Genomic DNA, 23,412 nt, shown 5'->3' on the forward strand with positions numbered 1-23,412 from the left:
TGTGACTGCAACCCACGCAAATCTGGTTTTCTCTGCTTTATAGTTTTGTTTTTTGAACTTTAATATTTTAATTTTTCTTATTTTTTAATTTGCATGTATTTTGTATAACCATCCTGGTATTTTCCTCCCTGTTTTATTCCTAAATTATCATTATTTAGGTTACATGTGTACACAATGTTAAGTCTTTTGTGTGTGTGTGTGCTTGTTTTTCCCTGCAGGCGTACTTTGAAAATGATAACTGGGTGCGATATTTTCTGCATACTGGCCACTTAACAATAGCAGGCTGTAAAATGTCCAAATCTTTGAAGAATTTTATCACTATAAAAGATGCACTGAAGAAACATACAGGTGAAATTCAGTTTAGAATTTGAATGTTTTTGATATAGTTTGAGTGCTGTGTGGTAATTGAGGCTTATAGTGGAGTTTCCAAAATTGGCTACGTTTAAGTGTCTTTTTTTCTTCAATAACTTTAGAATAGCTACTCCAGTTCTCTTTGGTATTATCTGTATGGATAATAGAGTTCTCCCTTTCTTTAGTAGATGTATTAAGAGTAAGGATATTAATAATTGCTATGTTCTTAGCCATGACAACTTTGGAGGCCATAAAAAACTTTAGATTATTATTCTTCTTCTTGTTTATTTTGAAACTTCTAATAGCACGGCAGTTACGATTGGCTTTCCTCATGCATTCTTGGAAGGATACACTGGATTATTCAAGTAATACCATGGAGTCAGCTATTCAGTATGAGAAGTTTATGAACGTACGTAAGCTTTCCTTTCCTCCTCGAGATGTTAATACTTCCTGAAGCCATAGCATATTTCAAGCAATAGTACCCAAGGATGCATAGGCCTTATCCCCGGAAGGAGTTTGCTTTCTGTGTTGATTGGGTGGATCTTACAGTATTTCTTTAGAACATTCAAGTGTTTCTATTGAACATTTAAACCATACCACAGGCAGCAACATTTCTTTGCAAATGGGTGCTTTTTCCAAGTTTTGACAAGTCTGAGCATCTTGCCACTGAAACACAAGATTAATTTCTTAGTTTAGCTTGCTTAAAGGACTCAATCCGACAGACATTCTCATGACATGTCTATCAGATCAAACTTGACACGAATATAGTTAAGGGGATATATCATTGTTACCTTGTCTCCTCAACTAATACATCAAACTTCTGGCTTTATGCCTGGTAGCTGTAATGTGAGTGGCTGGGCACAGCTCTGTTCCCTGTGTAGTTTGGAGCAGTGATTTAAGCATGCATTGCCTACAAGGAGGCTGTCTAGTGTTCTGTTGTTTTTGGTCTCCAGGAGATTGATTTTGGTCTTCAGGTGAAGATGTTCTGCTTTTAATATATGAAATATTTGGCTTGGATCACAAAATAAATGAAAATGACTTTTCTCTAAACTGGATGCCTGTGTGGGAGGAAAAAAACGAACAACCCACCTTGCTATAAAGCCATTTCTATTTTGGTTTCCATTCCTAGCTACACAAAGAAATCTGCCATAAAAATTGTTGTTTTTTAATTGTTTTCTGAATGGTGTTGTTCTTTATAGTTTAAACAGGATTTCAAATATGTTCTTCTATAGGAGTTCTTTTTAAATGTGAAGGATATTCTTCGAGCTCCCACTGATGTGACAGGCCAGTTTCAGAAATGGGAAAATCAGGAAGCAGAGCTTAACAAAAAGTGAGTTGAGCATTCTTACTTCTTCTATGAATAACTTTATGTAGCTGCATGTTTAATTTCTTTTTTCATTGCATGACTTCTGTATTTGGCAGCTTTATGAAGAATAGATGAAATTGTTAACTTCAGTTTCGTTTATGTTAAGTACACAGGCATTGCTCATTGTCCTGTTTGTGTAGGGAAATGGAACTACTTTGTTAGATGTCATTCCTTCAATACATGAGAAGTTGTCTTCCTATTTGAGAAGTGACTGATAATTTTGAATGCAGTATTTACAATCATAGAAATAACATTTTACTTATTTCAGAGTGCAGTGACTAAAATGAGACAAACAGAATTTAAATGACTTGACTAACAGCACACAAGAGCCAGGGTGCCAGTATTTGAAAATGTGCTATTGAATGGAAAGAGGGAGTGATATGAATATTGCAGTCTTTCACTTATATTCTTATATTATACACAAACTATCCTTATTGCTTATAATGCTAACAAGTTCTCATGTGACTTTTTAATGTATGAAGTCTAAATAAAAACTCCTTTCATTGCAGTACTAAAATTTATCATAGTTTAGTTCACTGTAGTGAGGAGAGGTGTTAAGTCCAAGTATAGGTGGTTCTGTTTAGTAGTGTCCTTGAAAATTCGTTCTTCAACTTGGGGGAAAATTAACTGAGAGGTCAGAAGGAAAGGACAAAGAAATAGGATAACAGTATATATTGTATGGATATTTTTTGTCTCCTTTATCCACCACTTCTTGTTTTTTTTTTTCTCAGAAAAAAATGTTGTATGAAACAGTAGTATTCCTTGCCTGATGAAGCAGTACTTTATATACCATATTACTTACTATATATATTTATAGCCATGATAAATGTCTGCAGTAATTTATTTCTTGTAGTTGCTTCATAACAGCTTTGTAACACTTGTCTTTGTAGTGTGTTAGCTTTTAAATTGGTGTTCCATATTAGAACACTGCTGAACAGAATCCTAAGCTGCTATGTACAGATAGGAGATCAATACCAGGTGCTAAATAGGCAATATGTACTGCTTTCAGTACCTGATATTAAAAGGTCAGTTTCTGAAGATGCACTTGATGTAATTTATTTGGTTAGTTGTTGCCAATTAGGTTGTTCTACCTGCCTTTGTAGTAGCAAAACAGCTGCACTGTGATGATGCCTTTCTCTCGCTCATGCTACAAACGTGAATCCTGACCACATTTAGGTCCTCTTCCATCCTTTAACAGAAGTTCTTCAGAGTAGCTTGCGGATACTTTTGGCATAAATATAAAAAAGTGTTTTTCTTCTTAGTTTTTATGACAGGAAGGCAGCGATTCATGAAGCACTCTGTGACAATGTTGACACTCGCTCTGTATTAGAAGAAATGCGTTCGTTAGTCAGTCAGTCCAACTCCTATATTGCTGCAAAGAAATCTGCCAGACAAATGCCAAACAGACTTCTTTTAGAAAACATCAGTTGCTATCTCACCCAAATGCTAAAGGTATGGTATAGCAAGAGGTAAAGTTGCTACTGTGCTGTGCAATTTTAACTGCTGTATTTTTCAAATATGTAGGGATCTGTACAGTTTTCATTTGTCTTGCAGGAAACTAGAGATCTTCCACACTCATCTCAATCCTAAACTGTAGTGCATGCTGCAGCAGGAAAAATTTGGAGTCCTGTATATTAAGTTACATTTTCTGCTAATGTTTTGTTCAGTGGTGCAGAGTCCTTAACGCATGCGTGCAAACTTAGACGGTAGAAGAAAAAATGAAGTCAGAATGTCAAATCTGTCAGCTTTAAACATAAATCTGAAGGCCAGTGCTTTATATGCGCGATCAATTAAAAAGCAAACCAAGATATACTGTTAATAAAGCAGTAAAATGTGGGTTAAATGAACTAGGTGGCTTCAAAACACTAGTATGTGTGACTTTGCTCAGTCTTCACGTATCTGTGACTTGATGCATACAGTTTCTTCCTTTTTTTTCCCCTTTCTTTGTTTTCCCCTCAATCAGATTTTTGGTGCCGTAGAAAGCGATGACGCAATTGGTTTTCCTGTTGGAGGAAATAGTCAAAACATAAATGTAAGTGAAAGAACAAAGTACAGTACACAAAATTGCCGCATTCTTTTGAAAGTCTAAGTTGGTTACAGTGATTACACTACTGATTTTAGCTGAGTTACTTCAGATGCAAATATTACAAGCAAAAAAATATAATTAATTGGCATAGGAAGTAGGATTTTTCATTTATGAGACTTGCTTTTTTAATAGGTTTGTTTGACTTAATGACAGACAAATTGTACAGCAACCAGAGGAAGAATTATCTTGTCTTCTGAATGATGAATCTGTTTGAGAAACCACATTAGCTGCAGACAGCACATGATATAGCATAAAGACTCATTACAAGGATTTGTGTATTAAGTAGTTTCAAAAATACAATTATACTGATTAAAGTTCCTTGTGGTACACCAAAAACCAGCCTGGAGGCAGCTGGAGTTTCATCCTCATTTCAATCTCTTTTTCTGATCTCATTTGTAGCCACAGTATTTATCTGGCTTTTGAAGGCTGTTTTTCTTTAGTCACCCAGCAATACCACTAGGATGCAGAATTTTCCTAGAAATATGTGGGAGATGCTGATGAAAGTGCTGGTGGGCCCTGTAATAACAGTCATGTTTCCCAGGACGGGCAGGAGAAATAACTCCATCTGGAAGGGTATCAACTTTGTTTGCTCTCCTTATGATAAAATTTTGACGTGAAAAATAGGTTTGGCTCAGCATCTGATACCGAGTAGCTCGTCTCATGCCATCTTACATTCAAAGTAGTGACGTGGTGTTCTTCTGTTCCTCCTTGGAAGGACTGATTAAAACATTTGTGATAGGGCAAATACAAAACTAAACAAAAACATAAACAGAAAAAAGCTTTAATTTGCCAGGGGAAGAGAAAAGCTTGCTTGTTGGTTGGTAATTATCATAATTATCAACTGATTATTGCCTGTACAAATAGTTACATTGCTGTGTTGTGGAAATCTCCAATTGTGATATGAAATGGATTATAAGGAAGACAGTCAGCATCAGTGGTGAATTTTAGTTTAGTTAAAAATTACTTTGAATTTTAAAAGAAAAGCAACACCAGCTTTTTAGGGAAAATGAAAAGTAAACCTGTATTTGACACTCCATTTAGGCAGTGTTTGTAACAGAACAAGCTTTAGGGAAAGGATTGGCAACTACTCTGTAGTAGTAATGTTGTCAATGTTAGTAGTAGAGTCAAAAGAATCTGGTATGGAAAGGAGATTTCATCATCTGTTAGTAAACTACATACACATATATATTTTAGTTCTTGATTTATTTTTTTTTTAATGCAATCAGTTCAAAGAAAACCAGCAGCCAGGTACCCCAAACAGGTAATTTTGCTTTTGTATTTGTCTCCTAGGACACTTCAGGTTTTAAGAATTATAGTACAAAGAAGTATAATATGAAAAATGTTTTGGCTCTTTCATTAAATGTTATGCCTTCATTCAGTCTGCCATGCAGATAGTTACTTTTCTTAGTAAAAATTACCAGGTGAGCATTCAAAGTTGGAAAGCTTCTCATTAAAATAGAAAGTGGTGGATCAGACCTGTTTTCTCTTTGTCCAAATTAAAGATGAAGGAATCAATAGATCTGAAAATCGTTATCTCCAAAAAAAAAGCACAATCTTCTTCAAAAGCTCTGTGTAAACAACTGCCATGATTACCAAGGTTCAGTAATTTGTTTGAAAGGGGAAGAGATCTGAAGTCAGAAAAGCTCAGGTTACGTAGTCTCATTTTCCAAATGACTTAAGCACTGCTTTTAGGTTAGTTATTCTGGAAATAATAATCTTTAATCCTTAGATTTCTTATATGAATAATAAAGTAATAACAGTGCATGCTTTCCTGATGCCAACTTATTTGCATGTCAGGGTAATTTTAGTGTAGAGAGGGTAGCAGAGATGTGGCTATAGCTCCAGAAGCTTTTCTTTCCACCACACTTCTCAGGCTCTGGTTGTGAATATGACCATGTAACATTCACATTTATAAAACATTTTATATAAAGTGTTAAATGAGCCCCTCTGCTCCTATAAAATATGGGTGCTTTTAGAGTAGAACAGCCTCTGTGGATTGCTAATTACACAGAAATTTCTCACAGAGATTTAACAGTGGGAGAAACTCTTGGAAACTATAGAGGAAAGAAAACTTTGCCTTTACTTTATTTTCTATCTCCCCTACCATTCCAAGTAATCCAGCTTTTATTATAAGGAGTCCCGTAGGTGCCCAGCTTTTCATCTTGGGATTCCAGAAATGCAATGGCAGACAGCACTGACATGTGGTTGGTTTTGTAATTGTTTGTTGTGTTCGCAAGCTGCTTGCCATTGCTATTTTATCCCCACTGACCGCAGGATTCTCAGCATAACCTCCTGATCTTTCATGAACAGCGTTTATTTACACCTGAAATAATTCAACAGTAATCTCCCCCCACACTTTTTGTGGGAGAGGGTGGAGTACAGGCAATGCACAGTTTTGGAAGCAAATAGAGGTAGGATATGCTACCATTTGAGGGACAGATCTGTGTTCTAAATGCAAATAAGTCTTAGCATCATCTTCAACTGGCATTAATTGTGGCAAGCAGTTTGACCTAAGACAGCACAGAACATGAATGGACATACATCTGGGTGTAGCTCTACAGCATGTTTTTGGCAGCTGTTTTTATCTCTTACAACACGTAGTTAGCTGGACTTTTAACAAAACTCTGTGGAACTGTTGTGTCAGTAACTGCAAGGAGAAGAAAAAGGAATGGGGGGAGAAATTCATTTTATCGTCACAAAAGAAAAATTGTCAGCTAATGCAAATTATTGTCCCTCCTTTGACATCAGTAGAGCAGTGACCTTTTTTTACGGGTATAGAGCTGCCTCGAGGATCAATTTCCATCCAAGAGCATGTAAATATGAGCTAGTCAAGAACTCATTTGAAGTTATTATTGGTTAATTGTAGAAATAATTATCCTACAGATTGAATCGACTGTGATGCCATACCTACAAGTTCTTTCTGAGTTTAGAGAAGGAGTGCGACAAATTGCCAGAGAGAAAAAAGGTGAGAATTTACTTTTTCCTGTATTATTGCATCTGAGACTCAAAGGATGCAAGAATCAAAATGGGCAGGGCAAGGAGGATCCCTCTGCTATGGTTGCTTTGCTTAGAGAATAAAATAAAGCATCTTTAAATCAGAGTTGCTTTGAATATTTACATCTCTGTTACCTGTCTCTTTAATTTGGGAATCCCTTCCAGGCTGCTAGGCTTGGTTTGGTTTAATTTTTGTAGAATCTAAAAGGTTAGGATTGAAGAGGAGTAGCTGTTGTTTCTCTACATAAGAGTGCTTCCTGCTTTCTAGGTTTGAAGGTGGCTATCACCTGCCCCAGGGAGACTGTATTCTCTAAAAGTGCAGATTGCTGCACAGTAATACGGTCTGTGTTTAAATAGCTTGAGATGTTCCTTATTTGCTAGCACAGTTGGTGATTCAGTGCTCTCCTGCAAATTCTTGTAGAAGTCTCCTAAAAGGTGTTTTGGGCTTTCCTCTCAAGCTTTTGTAAGTTTGTGTGTATATCCTCAGTCTAAAATGTGACTTTGAGCTTTTACTATTTAACATAAACATGAATTTTATGTATTTTTTCTTTGCTCCCTGATAGTTGAGCTAAGTTGACTTTCCCTCAGTAGCAGTAAGGTCTAAATATCATGGGGCTGTTTGTAGATCATTTTTAGAAAGTACTTAGTGCAAGGCTGCTTACTGGCACTTCAGTTTCTTACTTGGAAGGTACTGATTTATTTTTTTTTGTTTGCCTGAAATAAATTGGTAAGAACAGAGCTGGATCTAACTGCTGCCTGGTTGGGATGCAGAACATGGTACAACTTTGCAGTTTGCTCAGAGGAGCTCCTTTCGTTAAACTCTCTGATTATATAGAAGTTGGTTGGCCTGCACTGAAATACTTCTGGTTTGTTTCCCTGTGCCAGTTAAATTCTTGCTTGTATGAATTGTTAATTACTGTAAAAGTTGTTCTGAGTAACGGCTGGGGATATCACCTCTATGTGGCTGTAAGTGAAAGGAGTTTTCCCTGCACAGACACGTACTGGCAGAATGTTGTTAAACATGAATTAATGTGTTCGGTGTTGCCCTAAGTGCTCTTGGAGGATGTTTCATCTTTAAAAGCTGCAGAGTAAAACAAATGTCCTTGTCTGTGTGTTTATAGCTTTTAAAAATACATCTGTGTCTGTGAAACATTTCACAGTGTGCACTTTTGTGAGACGATGTCTATCAGCAACAATCAAAATGTGTATACTTTATGCTGTCATCCAGAATGCCTAACATTCAAACATAATAATAAAATAAATTATGTTATGAGTGTATTGGTATTTAAAATGGAGACCTTCAGTGATGATTTGCACTTGAATTTTGGCTTAATTTGTGAATATATTTAGCTGTGTTACTAGACAGAAGAAGGAAAATACTATGTTAAAATTGTAAGGAAGGGAAATGCAGAGAACTTTTGCAAAAGACATCAATGATTGGTTGTTCAGAGCACCACTCACTATCTTGTGCTCCCTGAGATTTTTCTCGCCCAGCTGCACACACCCCTATATACTTGTCTCTGCAGTGGATCTGTGCTCTAGTGCAGCCTCTGATGCTAGGAGAGATTTCTTATTAATAATGAATCATTATTCTGCTGCTCAGGCAGGAATAAATCTCTGTAGCTGTTGGTTGCTTACCCCATGACATCTGCTTAAGTGGTCTTAAAGATATGTGACTAATCTCTGCCTGCTTCTTCATTTCCTACCATGGATGTTCGTGCCATCTTGTTTTAAGGTGCTTCTAGGACGCAGTGCAAAACCCTCTCCCTAATGTATCACACGTCTCTGGAACTGCAGCCAGATTTGTTCATTGAAACAATGCCTCTCTATAGCTTTTGTTGCAGGTTTTAACATCTAGTATTCTGCGTATGCGTTTTTCAAACTCCTTTTTCTCCTTTCTCACAACAGCACATCATCTGTTACTCATCCAAAAGTCATAGGCATAACATTGATTAAACCCACAAAGACAGGTCAGGGAAATGGTCACGTGCTCAAGGAGTGCTTAGCTGTGGGTGTGTTTGTAGGCACCCACTGCTTTCCTCATCACTGTCCTTAGTGCATACAGCAGCCTGTGACTTGGTGCAGCCCTCGAACATCCTCACCCAGTCCTTAGCTATCTTTGCCCTGGAGTCCTTAGCTATTCTTTGCCCTGCATGCAAAAAACAGGCACACCTCTTCCTTAAGAAGCATGGTGCTGACTCCGCTGGATAAAAAAGCATTGATGGAAGTTTTATTAACAGTGCATGTTTCGTATATACATTTCTCATTAATCTTTTCTTTGATAGATTTCTTCTTTCTTTCAATTATTCATGGTTTTAGATACGCAAATATTGTAACTGAGCATACATTTATTGAGTTAGCAGTAGAGGTATCTGGTATGTTCTTGATATGACACACGTAATTTCTTTGGCAAGGTCAAAGTTACCTCACTGGCTAACATCAGAAAGTGTTAATCTCGTTGTTTATTTTAAAGGCTTCTGTAGAGTGACATCAAATACGAAAGTGGTTCGCTGTGTGTGACTGCCCCTGATAAGGAAAACTAATGACTCAGTTCATGGCAGACTAAACAGCTCCTATAAAATGCAATATTTTCCCCCCCACAGAGTCGCTCTGCTGATTTCCCCAGCAAAGAATGCTGCCCTGCAATGGGGGTAGCAGGGCAGCTGTTCTGTGATATTGGAATAGGTGGTGCTCAGTCCAATGTTCAGCTATCTGAGACTTAGAACTACGCAAGAGATAAAGGCGAAGGCCAGGAGATTCTACTGAAATATGCAGTGTGAAAATCCAGTGAGGGGGTTGTAGCTTTTAGTGGGTGGTAGTTCTTACTGCAGGAATGAACCCTTGTTATTTCTTCAACCGTCTCAGTGTTGCTTGAAGGGAGAACACTTAACTATAATCTATCTGCTTAATTTGTAACTTTCTTCTTGAAAACAAGAGTGTGTATCATAAAACAGAACTGAATGGGGTTCCCAACAGCAACTTCAGTTCCTTCTAACTATGTTGCTGCTTCTCAGCTGATACAATGAGTAAATGTTGCACTTAACCTATATTTTCCTCAGAAGACTTTACTTTTTAGTAGCAACTACTTCAGCTAGATCTTCAGTTCTTCACAATTATTAAAGGCCCTTTAATAACTTGAAAAGAAAAGAAGAGAAAAGAAGAGAAAAGAGTTAATCACAGTGTCCTGGTCTCCATCCAGAAACCTGAATTGAAGCTCTCTGTTCTGCTGCAACTGGTTTGCTTAAAAAAAAAAAAAACACCACCAAAACAGGTCAAAACAGGTGATAAGAGGAAACATGAGAGGAAATGGCTATCTGCAGAACCAGAGGATGTTTGGATTACAGTCGCCTTGATGACTACATGGATAGTTATCAAAACAATAAAATAATTGTCTTTCAGAGTCGCTGTTAGATGTAGCCGAGGTTACATTCATTTGTGAGTTTTTTAGAAGAGGTTTCCTAGCCCTTCTTACCGGAAATCCTGCAGTAACCATTGACATGTTGTGTGTCCTCTGTGTCTTACACCCATCCATTATAACCTGGAAGAACTGTTGCATCATTCCTGAATTGGCTTGGATTTTCTTTCTCCTCCCTTTCTTGCCTGTCTTCGTCACGTTACTTATAAATTAGTTCCTTTCTCAGTGCCTTTGGTCACTGTTTACTGATAAGTGCTGCTGTGACATGAGACAGTCTTTAGGGGGTAGAGATTTTTGTTTATCCACATCAGGAGGGTTATTTCTACAAAGTGTTTGAGCAAGTAAGCAGGTAAGGAGCTGAGCCTCATGTAGTCCTTTTTACTGTCATTAGCCCAACTTCTGCAGTTTTGCATGCATCTTATCTGCAAGCCAAAACTCTTAACATGGTCAGTCTTACCTGCAAAGTTGCCCTTTGCAGTAGTAACTAAACTCCTTAGGAACAGATTTTAGAGGTACTTACTGTACATCTGATTGAGTGACTGGTTTTCTTATGGCAGAGTTAAAGTGAACAAACTGAGTTATCTTTATTTTGATTCTTTGAAGTCCATCACATTAGTTTCCCTGTGAAGTCAGCATATTTATTCATCCTTAATGAAAACAGGCTTTTACAACAAAGGATAGCTGCCTTCCTTTTATTTCTCAGCTTTGTATTTATTTCCTTCATCGTATGTGTCATGTGACTGAGATTTATGGCAAACTTTGCAGGGTTTATTTGTTGCATACCCAGGGGATCCTGCTGTCTAATTGGTGATTTGAGAGGCTTTTATGTAATAAACATATTAAACAGCAGGATAAGATAAACAGCTTCATTTGCTTGGTATTTATGTTGGCCTTCTTTCGCAGAAACAGCTTTCTATTTCCTGCATTTTGTTTTTCTAATTCATATGTGTATATTATTGATGCATTTCTACATGCTGTACATTAATCATAAGTCAACTTCTTATCATAAACCTTACCAAATAATGATGGAATGGATTGAGTTGGAAGACACCTTAAAGACCATCTAGTTCCACCTCTCCTGCTGTGGGCGGAATTGCCACCCACTAGATCAGGCTGACCCGGGCTCCATCCAACTCAGCCTTGAACACCTCCAGGGGTGAGGTGTCCACAGCTTCTCTGAGCAGCCTGTGCCAGTGCCTCACCACACTCTGATTGAAAAATTTTGCTGACATTTAATCTAAGTCTCCCCTCTTTTAGTTTAAAACTTTTTCCTTCTTGTCTCTACTCTATAAAACCTTGTAAAAAGTTGGTATCCCTCCTCTTCTTCTCCTCTGCGTGGCTGTTCTCAATAAGTTCTTCCCGCAGTATACTTAGGGTTGCTGTGACTCAAGTACAACTCCTTGCACCTGGCCTTGTTGAACCTCATTAGGTTCACCTGGGTCCACCTTTCAAGCCTGTTCAGGTCCCTCTGAACAGCGTCCCTTCCTTCTGTTGTATCAACTGCAGCACTCAGCTTAGTGTCATCACCAAACTTGCTCGAGGTAGTCACTCACACTGTCTAGGTCGTTGATAAAGATGTTGAAGGGCACCAGTCCCAAGACAGGCCCCCGGGGGACACCGCTTGTGATTGGCCTCTGCCTGAACGTAGAGCTGCTGAGACCATCCAACCAATTAATTTATCCGTTGAATAGTCCGCTCTTCATATCTGTATCTCTTCAATTTAGAGATAAGGATTTGGTGTGAGATCACTTGCAAGGCCTCGCAGAAGTCCAGGTAGATAACATCAGTTGCCCTTTGTCCACTGATGCTGTCGCTGTGTGATGGGTTGGTCAGTCTGCTCTTGGTGAGGCCGTGCTGGCTGTCTTGGATGACATTCTTGTCCTGCATGTGCCTTCATACAGCTTTCAGGAGGAGCTGCTCTGTGTTCTTCCCAGGCACAGAAGTGAGGCTCACTGGCCTGTAGTTCGCTGGGACTTCGTTTCTGCCTTTCTTAAAAATAGGAGTGATGTTTCCCTTTTCCAAATCATTGAGAACTTTCCTGACAGCCACAACTTTTCAAGCATGTTGGAGAGTGACTTGGCAGTCACATCAGCCAGTTCCTTCAGGACCCTGGAATGCCCATCATTGGACCCCATAGACTTCTATACATTACTTCTATACATTCAGCCTCACAAGGCAGTCTTGGACGCGCTCTGTTCTTGCAGCAGAAGGGACTCCTCTGCCCAAACCCTGCCTAAAAGTTTGGGTATGTGAGGGACATGGGAAGCCTGACTGCCTGTAAAGACCGAGGCAAAGAACTTGTTGAGTGTCTCAGCCTTCCCCATGTCTACTGAAACCAGTTCTCCCTTCCCATCAGACAGTACACACTCTCCCTGGCCTTTCTCTTCTTGCCGAAGTACCTGCAGAACCCCGTGGTATTTTTCACATTCTTCATTAAGTTTAGTTCTGTCTGCATCTTGGCTTCCCCGATCCCATCCTTGCACATCTGGATGGCATCTCTATATCTTCCCAGACCACCCATCCCTGCTTCCATTGACTGTATGAATGAATCCCTTTTTTTTTTTTTCTTTTTCTTCCTTTTCCCTCAGTTTGATCAGCAGGTCCTTGCTCAACCATGTTGGTTTTCTGCCTCCTCTGCTTGAGTTCTTGTGCTAGGGAACAGAGAGCTTTGTGAAAGGTGTTCTCAAAGAGCTGCCAACTCTACTCCACTACTTTATCTCTGAAGACAGTTTTCCTGTCTTGTGAAGTGAGGAAACACATTATGTTGATGAGTTTGAATAAGGAAAATAAGGAGAAAACTCGTTTGAAAAGGAAATACGGTTATGATGAATGTTGTGGAAGTAAGGTTCTGTCTTCTAACACAAGGCAGAAGGGGCATGTGCTGAAATGTAGAACATGAAAATGATGTTTCTTAACCCAAAAATTGACATAAAAGATAAGAAATCAGAACTCAATAGAATTTAATGAGTATGCTATACGTTTTATGTGGGTATTAAAAATAACTGGAGTTATAACACAGTCTAAGTATTTTGCATGGATTGTTAAACATACACTGCAAACAATGTGCAGCGTCAGGTTGCAGGATTAATGAACTGCAGGTCCACTCCAGTTCAGAAATTTCCATATTCCTCCTTATATGAATCTATTCTATTTCCAACAGTGCAACTTTTTTTCATCCTAAAAGTGGTGAGACAGAATTAACAGCACAGATGTATAAATTCATTTTTAAAATTTTTTTATGGTGCTGAACTGAAACTCTCATGACAATATTCAGGACTAATAGGGGTATCTTGGAAGGAATTTATGAATTCAGAGTCTTTGCAGAAACGTGCTTTCTGTAGCTAAAAGAAGAGAGAAATTACTTTAAAACACTCCTTGCTTTAAAACAAAAGGCCCTTCTCTGGCCTAATTGCAGTTAAATAAGTATGTATGAGGATAGATGTGCACTTCCACCAAATCATACTTCAGCAAAAGTGTTTTTCATACTCCACAGTAACTGAAGTGCTGCAGTTGAGCGATGCTCTTCGAGATGACATCCTTCCTGAACTTGGTGTTCGATTTGAAGATCATGAAGGTACCCCATGTAGTGTCTTGCACCTTTGTAATAGCTGTTCTTACTTTGTTGTTTTCTAAAGATGTGGGGAAACAAGCTGTCAGTACTAACATAGAATAATCCAGCATACTCAAGTACTGCAAACGGGTAGCTTAACGGATTTCTAATGTGTAAATATATTGTATGAATGCATTTTAGAATATACATAGAATAAAAATGTACAGCACAATGTTGTTTCTATAGTATCTAATTGCTTAGTCATTTTTAAGTAGTCATTCAGTTGTAATTGCATTCAGCTTGAAAAAAAAGTTATTGCAGGGTAAATACTTTTATTTTTGACTATTCAAGCATTGGAAAATCATTTATCTGTTTTTGCTTCTTCAGGACTTCCAACCGTGGTTAAACTAGTGGATAAAGACACATTACTGAGAGAAAGAGAAGAAAAGAAAAAGGTTATTATTTAAAGCATTCTGTATCTTTTTTACATTTAAAGTAATATATAAACTATGCGTACTTTTACATTTCCTGATAATTTGTAAGCCTAGTGACATAGAAAATTATAAACTAAAATGGATACTGAAATCATAGTTCAAGAATCAAGAAAAGGATTCTTAAAACAGCAACTGCTAGAGAATTCTGCATGGATGTATCTAAATTTTGGTTTTTGTTTGTTTATAAATCTTAGTATAATTAAGGGATGTTGAATGTTGCATTCCTGCTGTCTTATCTCTCTGAAATAATCATTTCAATGAGAAACTGATTCTGACTTCTTTCATCTGTACAAATGAAGGTGACGTGTTCAATTGAACCAGACTGTATTTATTTGCTACATGGAAACAAAATGCACTGAGTAAATTTTAATTGATACAGCAATTTGATGCAAGAACTTAAAATATCAAGGAAATGTGGTCTTTTAAAAGTCATTTGCAAAATGGTTTTCCCTGTGAAATGGCAGGACTGTTTATTTTGCAGGTTTTTTAGGTATTTTTTTCATAAGCATGCACTTCACATGCAAAATGCATTCTGAACAGTTAAAACCAGTTCAGCTGAGATTAAAAACAAATGAAATCAAAGTCCTACAGTGAGAAGTACCAGACAATCCTAATTACAAGGCACAGTGTTTTTGCTGTAGGTTATGCTGCCAGATCTGTCTGTAATTAGATATCCAGGGGAGCTAGCTGGCTCAGATTTTATAGAAATCAACCAAATGAAGCAGTTACCTTTTACTCATTAACACTGCCTTTCACAGATTGAAGAAGAGAAAAAAAGGAAGAAAGAAGAAGCAGCCAGAAAAAAACAAGAGCAGGAAGTAAGTGTTCAGATTAAAAGAATCTGGTTTTGAAGAAGACTTCTAACAGCAATAGTTACATGCAAGAAAGACTGTATTAGAACATAGGCTTTCTGCCCAGCCTTAACTGGGCCTCCATTTCTTTACTTTTCTATGTTTTCCTGCTCAAAATTGATATGGCTTGCAATTTATATTTGAATATTCATCTCCTTGATGGCTCCTGTGATAGAGCAGCCATCTTTGAAAACAAGACTGAAGACTGCAGAAATTTCTCAGACCTTATAGCACGTATTTCAGTCTGTAGACAGTATTACTTCCTTAATTACCAAAGCAGTACCTTACGTTTCTGTTAGAGAATGTTTTGCTTATGCTTTTTCCCTTTCCACTGTCACTGGCATATATGAAAACAGGCATTTTTTCAAGTGTCTCCCTGCTGTCTGTGCCTGAACTGTGTCTGAGATGTAGCATTTTGTAAAAGCACATTTAATACTGATAGCTCTGAAGTTTTAGAATTCAGGTGAGGAGTTCAGCATAGGTGAACTTGTAAGAGGAAAAGATTGTTTGCTGTACTGATGACAGTACAGGAAAAACATTTCTGGTTAAAAGAGGAAGTGAAGTAAACTTTTAAAGGGCACCACTGTCAGAAAAAAGTAAAAATCAAATAGCATTTATTGACCACAACTCATTTCATTCTTTTGGAAAATTGATTCCCTTGCATTGGTGTAAATTAGCTGGAAAGATTTCTGAGATGTGTTAATTCACAAATAATAGAAGTTGCTTTTATTTTCAGTGCAATTACTTGCATCCTGATCCTGCTGTGACCTGCTTAGAAACATCTTCTTGCCAGCAGGAAACTGTTGATAAAGGTTCCCTTTGCAGGAGATCCTTGCTAAACATTCTTTACAAATAGCAATATTTATTTTATGTTTACACTTAAAACACTAAGGAACCAAATAAGCAGAAAACAGATGTAGTTTTTAGAGCATGTTTATCAGGTTCCTGCAATACAACCATTTTACAAAGCAGTTCTCTGCAAATGTAAGATATCAACTTATTTTTATTTTCCTGGACAAACACAGCTAAGATTTATTGAGTTGTTCCTCACTGAAAGTTGCTTTTCTAGTAATAAACAATTGTGAATTAAATGTTCTTTGATTTGCAAATTATGATCTACTCTTCCATTTGCACGCGTTCAGGAATGGCTTTTTTAAAAGATAGGTTGTCAGTAATTATTTATGATGCTAAAGCAGTTAATCATGCTTTGTATTACAGGCAGCAAAACTGGCAAAAATGAAGATTCCACCCCATGAAATGTTTAAATCGGAACATGACAAATATTCCAAGTTTGATGAAAATGTAAGAAACTTATCTTTAAACACGGAGTGGTTTTCCTCCCCCCTCCACACATATTTGATTATATGTCTACAAAGCTGATCTTGTTCCAAAACCACAAGGGCAGCGTTATTAATGTAGGAGAGGGAGGGAAGGAGAGAAAAAGAAAGTAATGTATTAATTGTCTTGCACATACCTTGCACTGTGGAGCAATACTGTCAAACTGTTAATCATCTCATGGGCTTTTTCATTGCACGTGGGTCCCCTTTGGCCATTCCATTACAAAGCAACACTCTGCAGATCAATGCCTAGGAACATGCATTAGTTTACAGATCTGTCACCTTGTTTCGAGGCAAGGACTACACTGGTACAAACTCACCATCCATCCCAACTGATGGAAACAGACACTATTCTGCTCCCCTCCTCCATCCTGTGATAAGGAGCTGTACTGGTAACTTGGCTCTGGTTGCTCCTGTGAGAATAAAAGCCATTATTTGGAAAACAAAGCACTGTTTCTTCAGTGTTTGATCCTATTTCTGCCTGTCCTTTTCACCCATTCAAACTCAGGCCCTCGGGATAAGTAAGAATAAAGAATGAAAGCACAGGAAAATATGCACATAAGCCTGGCAGAAGATTTGTAAAAACTGAATGCATTTTCTCCATCGAGTACAAAAAACTCTAAGGACTTTTGCTTTAAGCCTTGGGATTGATATGCTAGTATCATTAAAAGTGGTCTTGTAACCATCTGTTTATAGATTAGCTATTATTCTCTTAACTATAAACATCTAAAAATTAGTTTATGCTTCCCTTACTTAGTAGAGACCAGAAAACAAACGTCATCCTCTGTCCCTTCATTAACTTGAAAGGGAACATACACAAGTAGACTAAATTAACCAAAATGCACCTCATTCTGACAGTTTGTCATTAATTGACATTATCCTCCTACGCCAGACAAAAAGAGAACAGAATTCTCTAAGGAACAAAAGCAGTCCAAAATTTATCCAAAATATTCTTTTTTTTTTTTAATATTTTAGGGATTTCCCACGCATGATACAGAAGGCAAAGAACTCAGCAAAGGACAAATTAAGAAGCTAAAGAAACTTTATGAGACCCAAGAAAAACTATACAAGGAATATCTACAAATGGTGCAGAATGGAAGTGCAAATTGACAACAACGGGACTTTGTTTTAGAAGGCAGGAGTTGGATCACCATTGAAGAAGTGAGCATATACTGATGCTCGTATTTCTGTTTACACTTTCTATTATGTGCAAAGTAAACATCCTGTTTATGAGGACTAGCAATGTCATCTGGAAAGCCAATAAATATCCATTCATTAAAAAAAAACCAGAAAAATCCTCTAAGAAGTTTCCTCACAACAGTAGCAACAGGTTAAACAGATGCCAGCCCTGTTTGAGAAGGTGCTGCTCAGTCAGCAAATCCACATGGGGATTCTTGCTTATTATGGGTGTCCAGAGTTTGGTTAATTTGTCCTGCAAACCTATCTCTAATACCCACTTGTAGCTTATGTTCTCAAATATGTCACAGTCAGCAAAACTTACTACTAAATGGAAGCTGAGCAATTTGTCCCACGCTAAGAAAGTATTTTCCAGATGATTTTAGTGAGTTTACATAAGCAGGAAAAACTGGGTAGTTTCCACTATGATACTTCAGCTGCTGTTATTAAAAACCTTCATAATAGATAGGTATACCCAGAACACTTTGCACAGTAGAAGCTAACAGTCTCTTTGTTGCAAAAGGGAACAGATCATCATCTTTGTTTAACCTGCAATTGCAGACAAGTGGGTAAGTACAAGGCAAATATACCTGCATTGGACACAGCACTAGGCTATGTCCCTTTTCTCAATTAAAAGTTATAAATATACTTGCTTTATCGTAATATATACCTTCTGAGATATCAAGATGAGCATATTTGGACTAACAAAAAGGCCTAATAGTTTTGTTGGTTTTTTTTCTGGTTTATCTGTATTTGCCTTTGAAAAAAATACCTAATGTTGAATTCAGTAAAGCACAGGAATCTTGTACACAGAAAATAAAATCTGTTATAAAGTACAAGTTGTATGTGACCATTGTTTAGTGGGGAAAAAAACAAACACAGCTTATCTTTATTTAATAGCCATCTCCTTAAAATATGGTTCACAGATGTTCTCCTTTAGCGTGATGTTACTAAGTTAATTAAAAAAACATTTTGCATTCAGTATTCTGCTAATTCCAAATTAATTGTATAAATGCATGGTTAAAGTGGTCATTTAAAAGGCCAGCCAGAGCCACAAGGGCAATTTCTCCATTCTTTCATACTGTGAACAAAAGAGGATCAGTTGAATTTTACACCATTTTAAACCCTTCGATATTTTCAGGCCCCTTCTTGTCAAGCTCCGCTGTATTTTTGTAAGGTAAGATCTGGTTTGTGCACTACCTTGTCTTCCTCCCTGTGCCTGTGCACTGAGGATATCCATAAAGAGATGGATTGTGCCTGGGCTTGCAGGCACAAGATGCTGCTGTTTGGCTGTACAGGTTTCTCTGATTTCAAGCTCCTTATAGCCCTAGACAGATTCCAGGGCTACTTCTGTAAACTAGAGTAGGAGTGTTAACCCTGAATCATCTCAAACCACAGTGAACACTTTGCTGCCTTCCTGAATGCAGGAAATGTTGCTACTCAGTGTGAAATGGTAGCAGTAATTTGCTTACAGAGATTCCTTTCTGGTGATTGGAGTTAGCACTCGCTCATCAGAAGCACAATCAAAGCTACCTAGCACATGACCACAGAGGAAATTAATTAATCCATTGCTGCCATGGACTCTAACTCTCTGAAGATGTCTCTATTACCATCCCAGCCTCCACTGTTTTTTTCTCCACCTGCTGTGTTCATAGTAGGATCTTATCCAATTCCATGATTCATCTACTACATCAATGTAGAAGAATTCATTTTAAATGCTGTTTTTCCTTCACAGTTGCTTCACTTTGTTTCTGGGTCACCTCCTTGCACTTAGGAGTACTTAGGAGTACCTCAGACTTAGTATTTTCTGAAAATTCTGTTTTCTTTCTTCCCGCACGCACGCAGTGCTTCCTTCCTGGATTTTTTTAATCCACAGTTACTCATGTCCCCACAGCTCAAATAAGGGTCTCTGCTGCATTTATTGCCTCATTAAGATTTTACTCTGACTGTAACAGTATTTAGCTTATGTGTTTCTTGTGTTTTGTTTGATTTTTGATCGTTGTCTTAAAGATTCTTTCCAGTCCCCTCAGTTTATCTGAAATATCAGTGCTGCTGAAGTCATCCATATTTTCAGGCACAGTAGAAACAGCGTTCCTATCTTGGAATCATCTCTGTACACAATCAAGTCTCTTAAAATCAATGGGATTCTTCTCACACATATTACAAGAATCAGAGACTTTGAAATCCTCTCCTCTTTGGGCTCACCTTCAGTTTCCTTCACCTTCAGTTTGCTTGTTCTTCCACATAGCTGCTTGCCCTCCCTGCTTTGTGTAGTGCTTTGCCATCTAGTTCTTTTCAAAATTGCCTTTTTCTTTTCAGTAAAGCCCTCAAGATCTTCAAATACTCAAACTCTTCTTCCCACACACAAATCTTTGGTCCATTTAGGATTTTTTCTCTTTCTTCTATGTTTCAGCTGCCCTTGGAAAGTCAGCATTATCAGCAAGGAAAATATCTGCTTCATAGAGATTTTCTATTTTTCAAGAAAAAAAAAAAATCACACAAATTGGCAACTTGTTCTGTAAAGAAGCTGCTAAAATATTTTATCTTACTACACAAACAGGAGATGACTTCATTCTCTCCAAAGAAAATGAGAGCTTTGCACAAATACAGAGTTCCTTTCTCCAAAAGCAGCAAGATAATAAACACAACGACCTTGGCTAGGAGTCAGAAACAGACTTAAGAATTTGCAACCAAAAAATCAAATTCCATATCAGTTACTTTATCTCTGCAGCCACAATATAGAGAAAAATAACAGCAAGCTGAAGGAAAGCTTGTTAGCAAACAAAGAATCCTCCAGGCTAAGATATGTGCCCATTAAGACAACCTTTTCAGCATAGGTGTGCAGATTGATCCACGCAATCGCTAAAACGCACAGCACAATTCCTTTTCCCTGGCAATCTATCAAGGTGTCACTTAAGCAAATTCCATTGCAGTTCCTTAGCGAGGGTGACTTGGCAACCAGGAGAATGCAACAGAATAGTCTGCATTCATTGTCCTGGTCACCTGTCTCAGCCAAGAAAAGAGAAAGGACAGATTCCATGGTATTTTGGTTTTTTATTTTAAAGCGTACATGTATGCCTACCCACACACTTGGTGAAGCAATACGGCATATTCTTTTCTAAGTGCTGGGAAAACAAAAATCCCAATAGCAAAGTTTTGGATTATTTTTTTTTTAAAAGCACTTTCTAGAACATACAGCTCACGTTGGTCTGCACAGTGCGGAGCTTTGTATTCCCTACACGTCAAAGAATTTATTCGGAGATGGCAAGGCAAGGTGGTGTTTTTAATTGCACTCTTGGCAAAAGGACAAGCTTGGCAGCAGGAAATTTTGTTTCTGTCTTTTGCTCACAATATGCTTTTTGGCCTTTCTATCTTGAATATTTACATCAATGCCAAATGTGAATACTGCCGCACTAAGAGGAACAAGTTCCTCCATCACTCAGTTTGTTCAGATACTGGTGGAACAATTCATTGACTTTTCTATCTAGTTTGGTTACCACTGGTCTTTACCAAGACTTTAAACTAACGAGTGCCTTACATGTAACTTAATTACATTTCAGTTTCTCTCTTTGATCTTTTTATCCTAATGTTTGTATTTGCTTTTCACCGCTCCAGGAAATCACCGTGTGAATAAGGAAATCTCTGCTGCATGTATCCCTTCAGATTCTTTTCCTACATTTTCAGCTATACTTACACATTTCAGGGTGGCTCCAGACCAACTTTATTTCTTACTTTGATTGAGAAATTCCTACTACACAGATGCGGAGAGGAATTTTTACTCCTCTTGGTGATTTCACAGGGCAATTTCTATGCAGGATCCCAGTACCACATGCATAGTACTCATCCCTTGAGACAAATTAATTAAGAAGCACATTAGCTATTATTAAGGCTTCACTTGACAGCCATCAAAGCTCTTCCTAAGAAAATGGTTGACAAACTTAGCCTTATCTCTCCAATTGGGTTGTGAACGTCACTAAGCAAAAGCAGTTTCCATTAATTCCCACCCAAGGGCAGGAGAGGCTGACATTGTAGTGCTCAGTGTAGGTTCTCCAAGCTCTCCTTATGCTAGACTGTGTGTTAAATCAAGCCAGGGTGATTCAGCAAATATCTTTTTGCAGCTCTCTGCAGGGCAGGAGCACCTGACAGACAGCAAGATGACTCCACAGATTGTGCCTCACCCACAGTCTTCTTAGTGCCTACCACCAAGGCACAGCAGTCAGCACAAACCCCTGCTCACAGGAGATGGATGCTTTGTGGCCCTGATGGAAGGTGATGTACAAACACACGAAGGACTTCTAGCACTCCGGCCTGCTTCAAGGTTTAATTATCAGTCCCAAAGAGATCAAATTCATTTTTACCAAGACATACTAAACTTAATTATTAGGAAGCACTCCGCGTTTTGATTCACCTAACTTCTAACTCCAAAATCTGATAACACGCAGAGAGGTTTTTACACCATGAGCCCATTACTAATACTTATAATGGAACTCTGCAACCGCAGCCCGAGGCGCTGAGAGAACGCCGGAGCGGCGCACCAGGCCCTCCTTCAAGAGCAGAACCCCGCGGAGGGCCTTTTCCCGCCGGCCCGCAAGCGACGCCCGCCGCCATCTTGTCCCCCCCCCCCCCCTCCTCCGCACGCGCTCGCTGCCGCTTTAAGGTTACAACCACGACCCCCCCTCCCCCTCCGCCATCACGCGCTCGCCCCGCGCGCCGCCAGCCCCGCGCACGCCTCTGCCAGCGCGCGCCGCCCTCCCCCCCCCCGCCTCCGCGCTTTCCCGCTGATTGGCCGAGCGCCGCTCCGTCGGATAGTCAACATGTCCCGCGTGCGGTGCGGCGGCCGTGCCGTCGCCAGCTCCAATCGGCGGCGATTTTACTGAGCGAGGCTCCCACGCTTTGGCCAATGAGAGGCGGCTTTCTTGGTGGCGGCGCAGCCTGAGTGAGCTTCAGAGGAGTCCGGTGCTGTTGGGGGGGGGACGCGGCGCGAGCAGGTGAGGAGGCGCGCGCGGCTCCGGCATTCGGCCGGCCGGCCGGCGGGGCGAGCGGCGGGCGCGAGCCGGCCGCCGTGAGCACGGCGCGGGGGCGGGCTGCGCGTGGGGTGGCCGTTAGGGCCCGCCGCGGGGTGGGGCTCGGGCGGCGGTGGCGGCCGCCTGGCGGGGAGGGGCGGGCCCGGGCCGCTCAGGCACCATTTTAAGGCTGCCTGGGGAAGTTTGCGGCGAGGGTTGGGGTCGCCGTGAGGGTTGCTGCAGCCGTGCCCGCGAAGATGACCGCGCTCGTCCGCTCCGCGTTGCCTGGCGGCGGGCCCGGCCTTCCCCCGCCCTCCCCGGGGAGTGGGGGAGGAAGCAGGCGAGAGGCCGTGCGCCTCGCAAGCGGCTGTTGCGGCTCTCGGCCCGCAGCGCTCGGCTCCAATCAGAGCCTGCGGCGCTTCAGTCGGGCGCGGCTCTGCCGTTTGACCTCGGCCGTGATCTGCTGCCTCCTCAGCCTGCTCTGGGGGTTTGCTTTGCCCTTTGAAGGCCCCTGTTGTCCACGTTTCACCTTTTTGCTGCTCCAGCGGGTGTTTACCACATGTAATAACGTCATAGGTCGGATTTGTCTGTTACGTTCTGTAACTTATCTCTACAGGTAGGAAGGTAGAGAAGCAAGTATGTAAATTCTGCAGTGAAATCAAAGTCCCTAGGAAATACGTTTTTTTTTTTAAGTCATCTTTAAAATAATATTCCCTCATACGACTTTCAGGGTGAGCTGGAGTACTGCTAATGTTCAGGGCTCATGGATCTGGTCAGCAAGTGATTTTT

General features: G+C 39.6%; 2 protein-coding genes and 1 long non-coding RNA gene across 10 annotated transcripts in view; 2 read left to right on the forward strand and 1 right to left on the reverse strand.

Annotated features, from left to right (window-relative positions):
• The window catches only part of CARS1 (cysteinyl-tRNA synthetase 1), a 35,776-nt gene extending 17,317 nt beyond the window's left edge, over positions 1 to 18,459 (forward strand). For both annotated transcript variants that reach the window (XM_048948044.1, XM_048948043.1), the window contains 11 exons: positions 219 to 348; positions 657 to 760; positions 1,584 to 1,681; positions 2,980 to 3,169; positions 3,681 to 3,749; positions 6,687 to 6,768; positions 13,706 to 13,786; positions 14,150 to 14,217; positions 15,015 to 15,074; positions 16,326 to 16,409; positions 17,420 to 18,459. In XM_048948044.1, the coding sequence (XP_048804001.1) occupies positions 219 to 348; positions 657 to 760; positions 1,584 to 1,681; positions 2,980 to 3,169; positions 3,681 to 3,749; positions 6,687 to 6,768; positions 13,706 to 13,786; positions 14,150 to 14,217; positions 15,015 to 15,074; positions 16,326 to 16,409; positions 17,420 to 17,554 (1,101 nt within the window). In that variant the 3' untranslated portion in view covers positions 17,555 to 18,459. The remainder of the gene's footprint in view (positions 1 to 218; positions 349 to 656; positions 761 to 1,583; positions 1,682 to 2,979; positions 3,170 to 3,680; positions 3,750 to 6,686; positions 6,769 to 13,705; positions 13,787 to 14,149; positions 14,218 to 15,014; positions 15,075 to 16,325; positions 16,410 to 17,419) is intronic.
• Positions 13,729 to 22,240, reverse strand: LOC125694578 (uncharacterized). 2 transcript variants are annotated; one of them, XR_007377612.1, is made up of 4 exons: positions 19,826 to 22,240; positions 16,765 to 16,857; positions 16,582 to 16,693; positions 13,729 to 13,841 (listed from the first exon to the last, which is right to left on the reverse strand). It is a non-coding gene; the product is annotated as an uncharacterized LOC125694578 (long non-coding RNA). The 2 variants fall into 2 exon arrangements; XR_007377611.1 differs by lacking the exon at positions 13,729 to 13,841 and having other exon boundaries at positions 16,423 to 16,693.
• Positions 22,241 to 22,438: 198 nt separating this feature from the next.
• Positions 22,439 to 23,412, forward strand: part of NAP1L4 (nucleosome assembly protein 1 like 4) — a 215,953-nt gene continuing 214,979 nt past the window's right edge. For 4 of the 6 annotated variants that reach the window (XR_007377738.1, XR_007377739.1, XM_048948654.1 and 1 more), the window contains exon 1: positions 22,824 to 23,239. Coding sequence is in view for 3 of the 6 variants with exons in the window: in XM_048948654.1 (XP_048804611.1) it covers positions 22,881 to 23,239 (359 nt within the window). In the remaining 3 variants the exon portion in view is untranslated. Of the gene's footprint in view, positions 22,609 to 22,822; positions 23,240 to 23,412 lie in introns of those variants that run through there. The other 2 variants (XM_048948657.1, XM_048948655.1) reach the window with 2 other exon arrangements.

The sequence above is a fragment of the Lagopus muta genome, chromosome 6, assembly GCF_023343835.1.
Source record: "Lagopus muta isolate bLagMut1 chromosome 6, bLagMut1 primary, whole genome shotgun sequence".
NCBI classification, from domain to species: Eukaryota; Metazoa; Chordata; class Aves; order Galliformes; family Phasianidae; genus Lagopus; species Lagopus muta.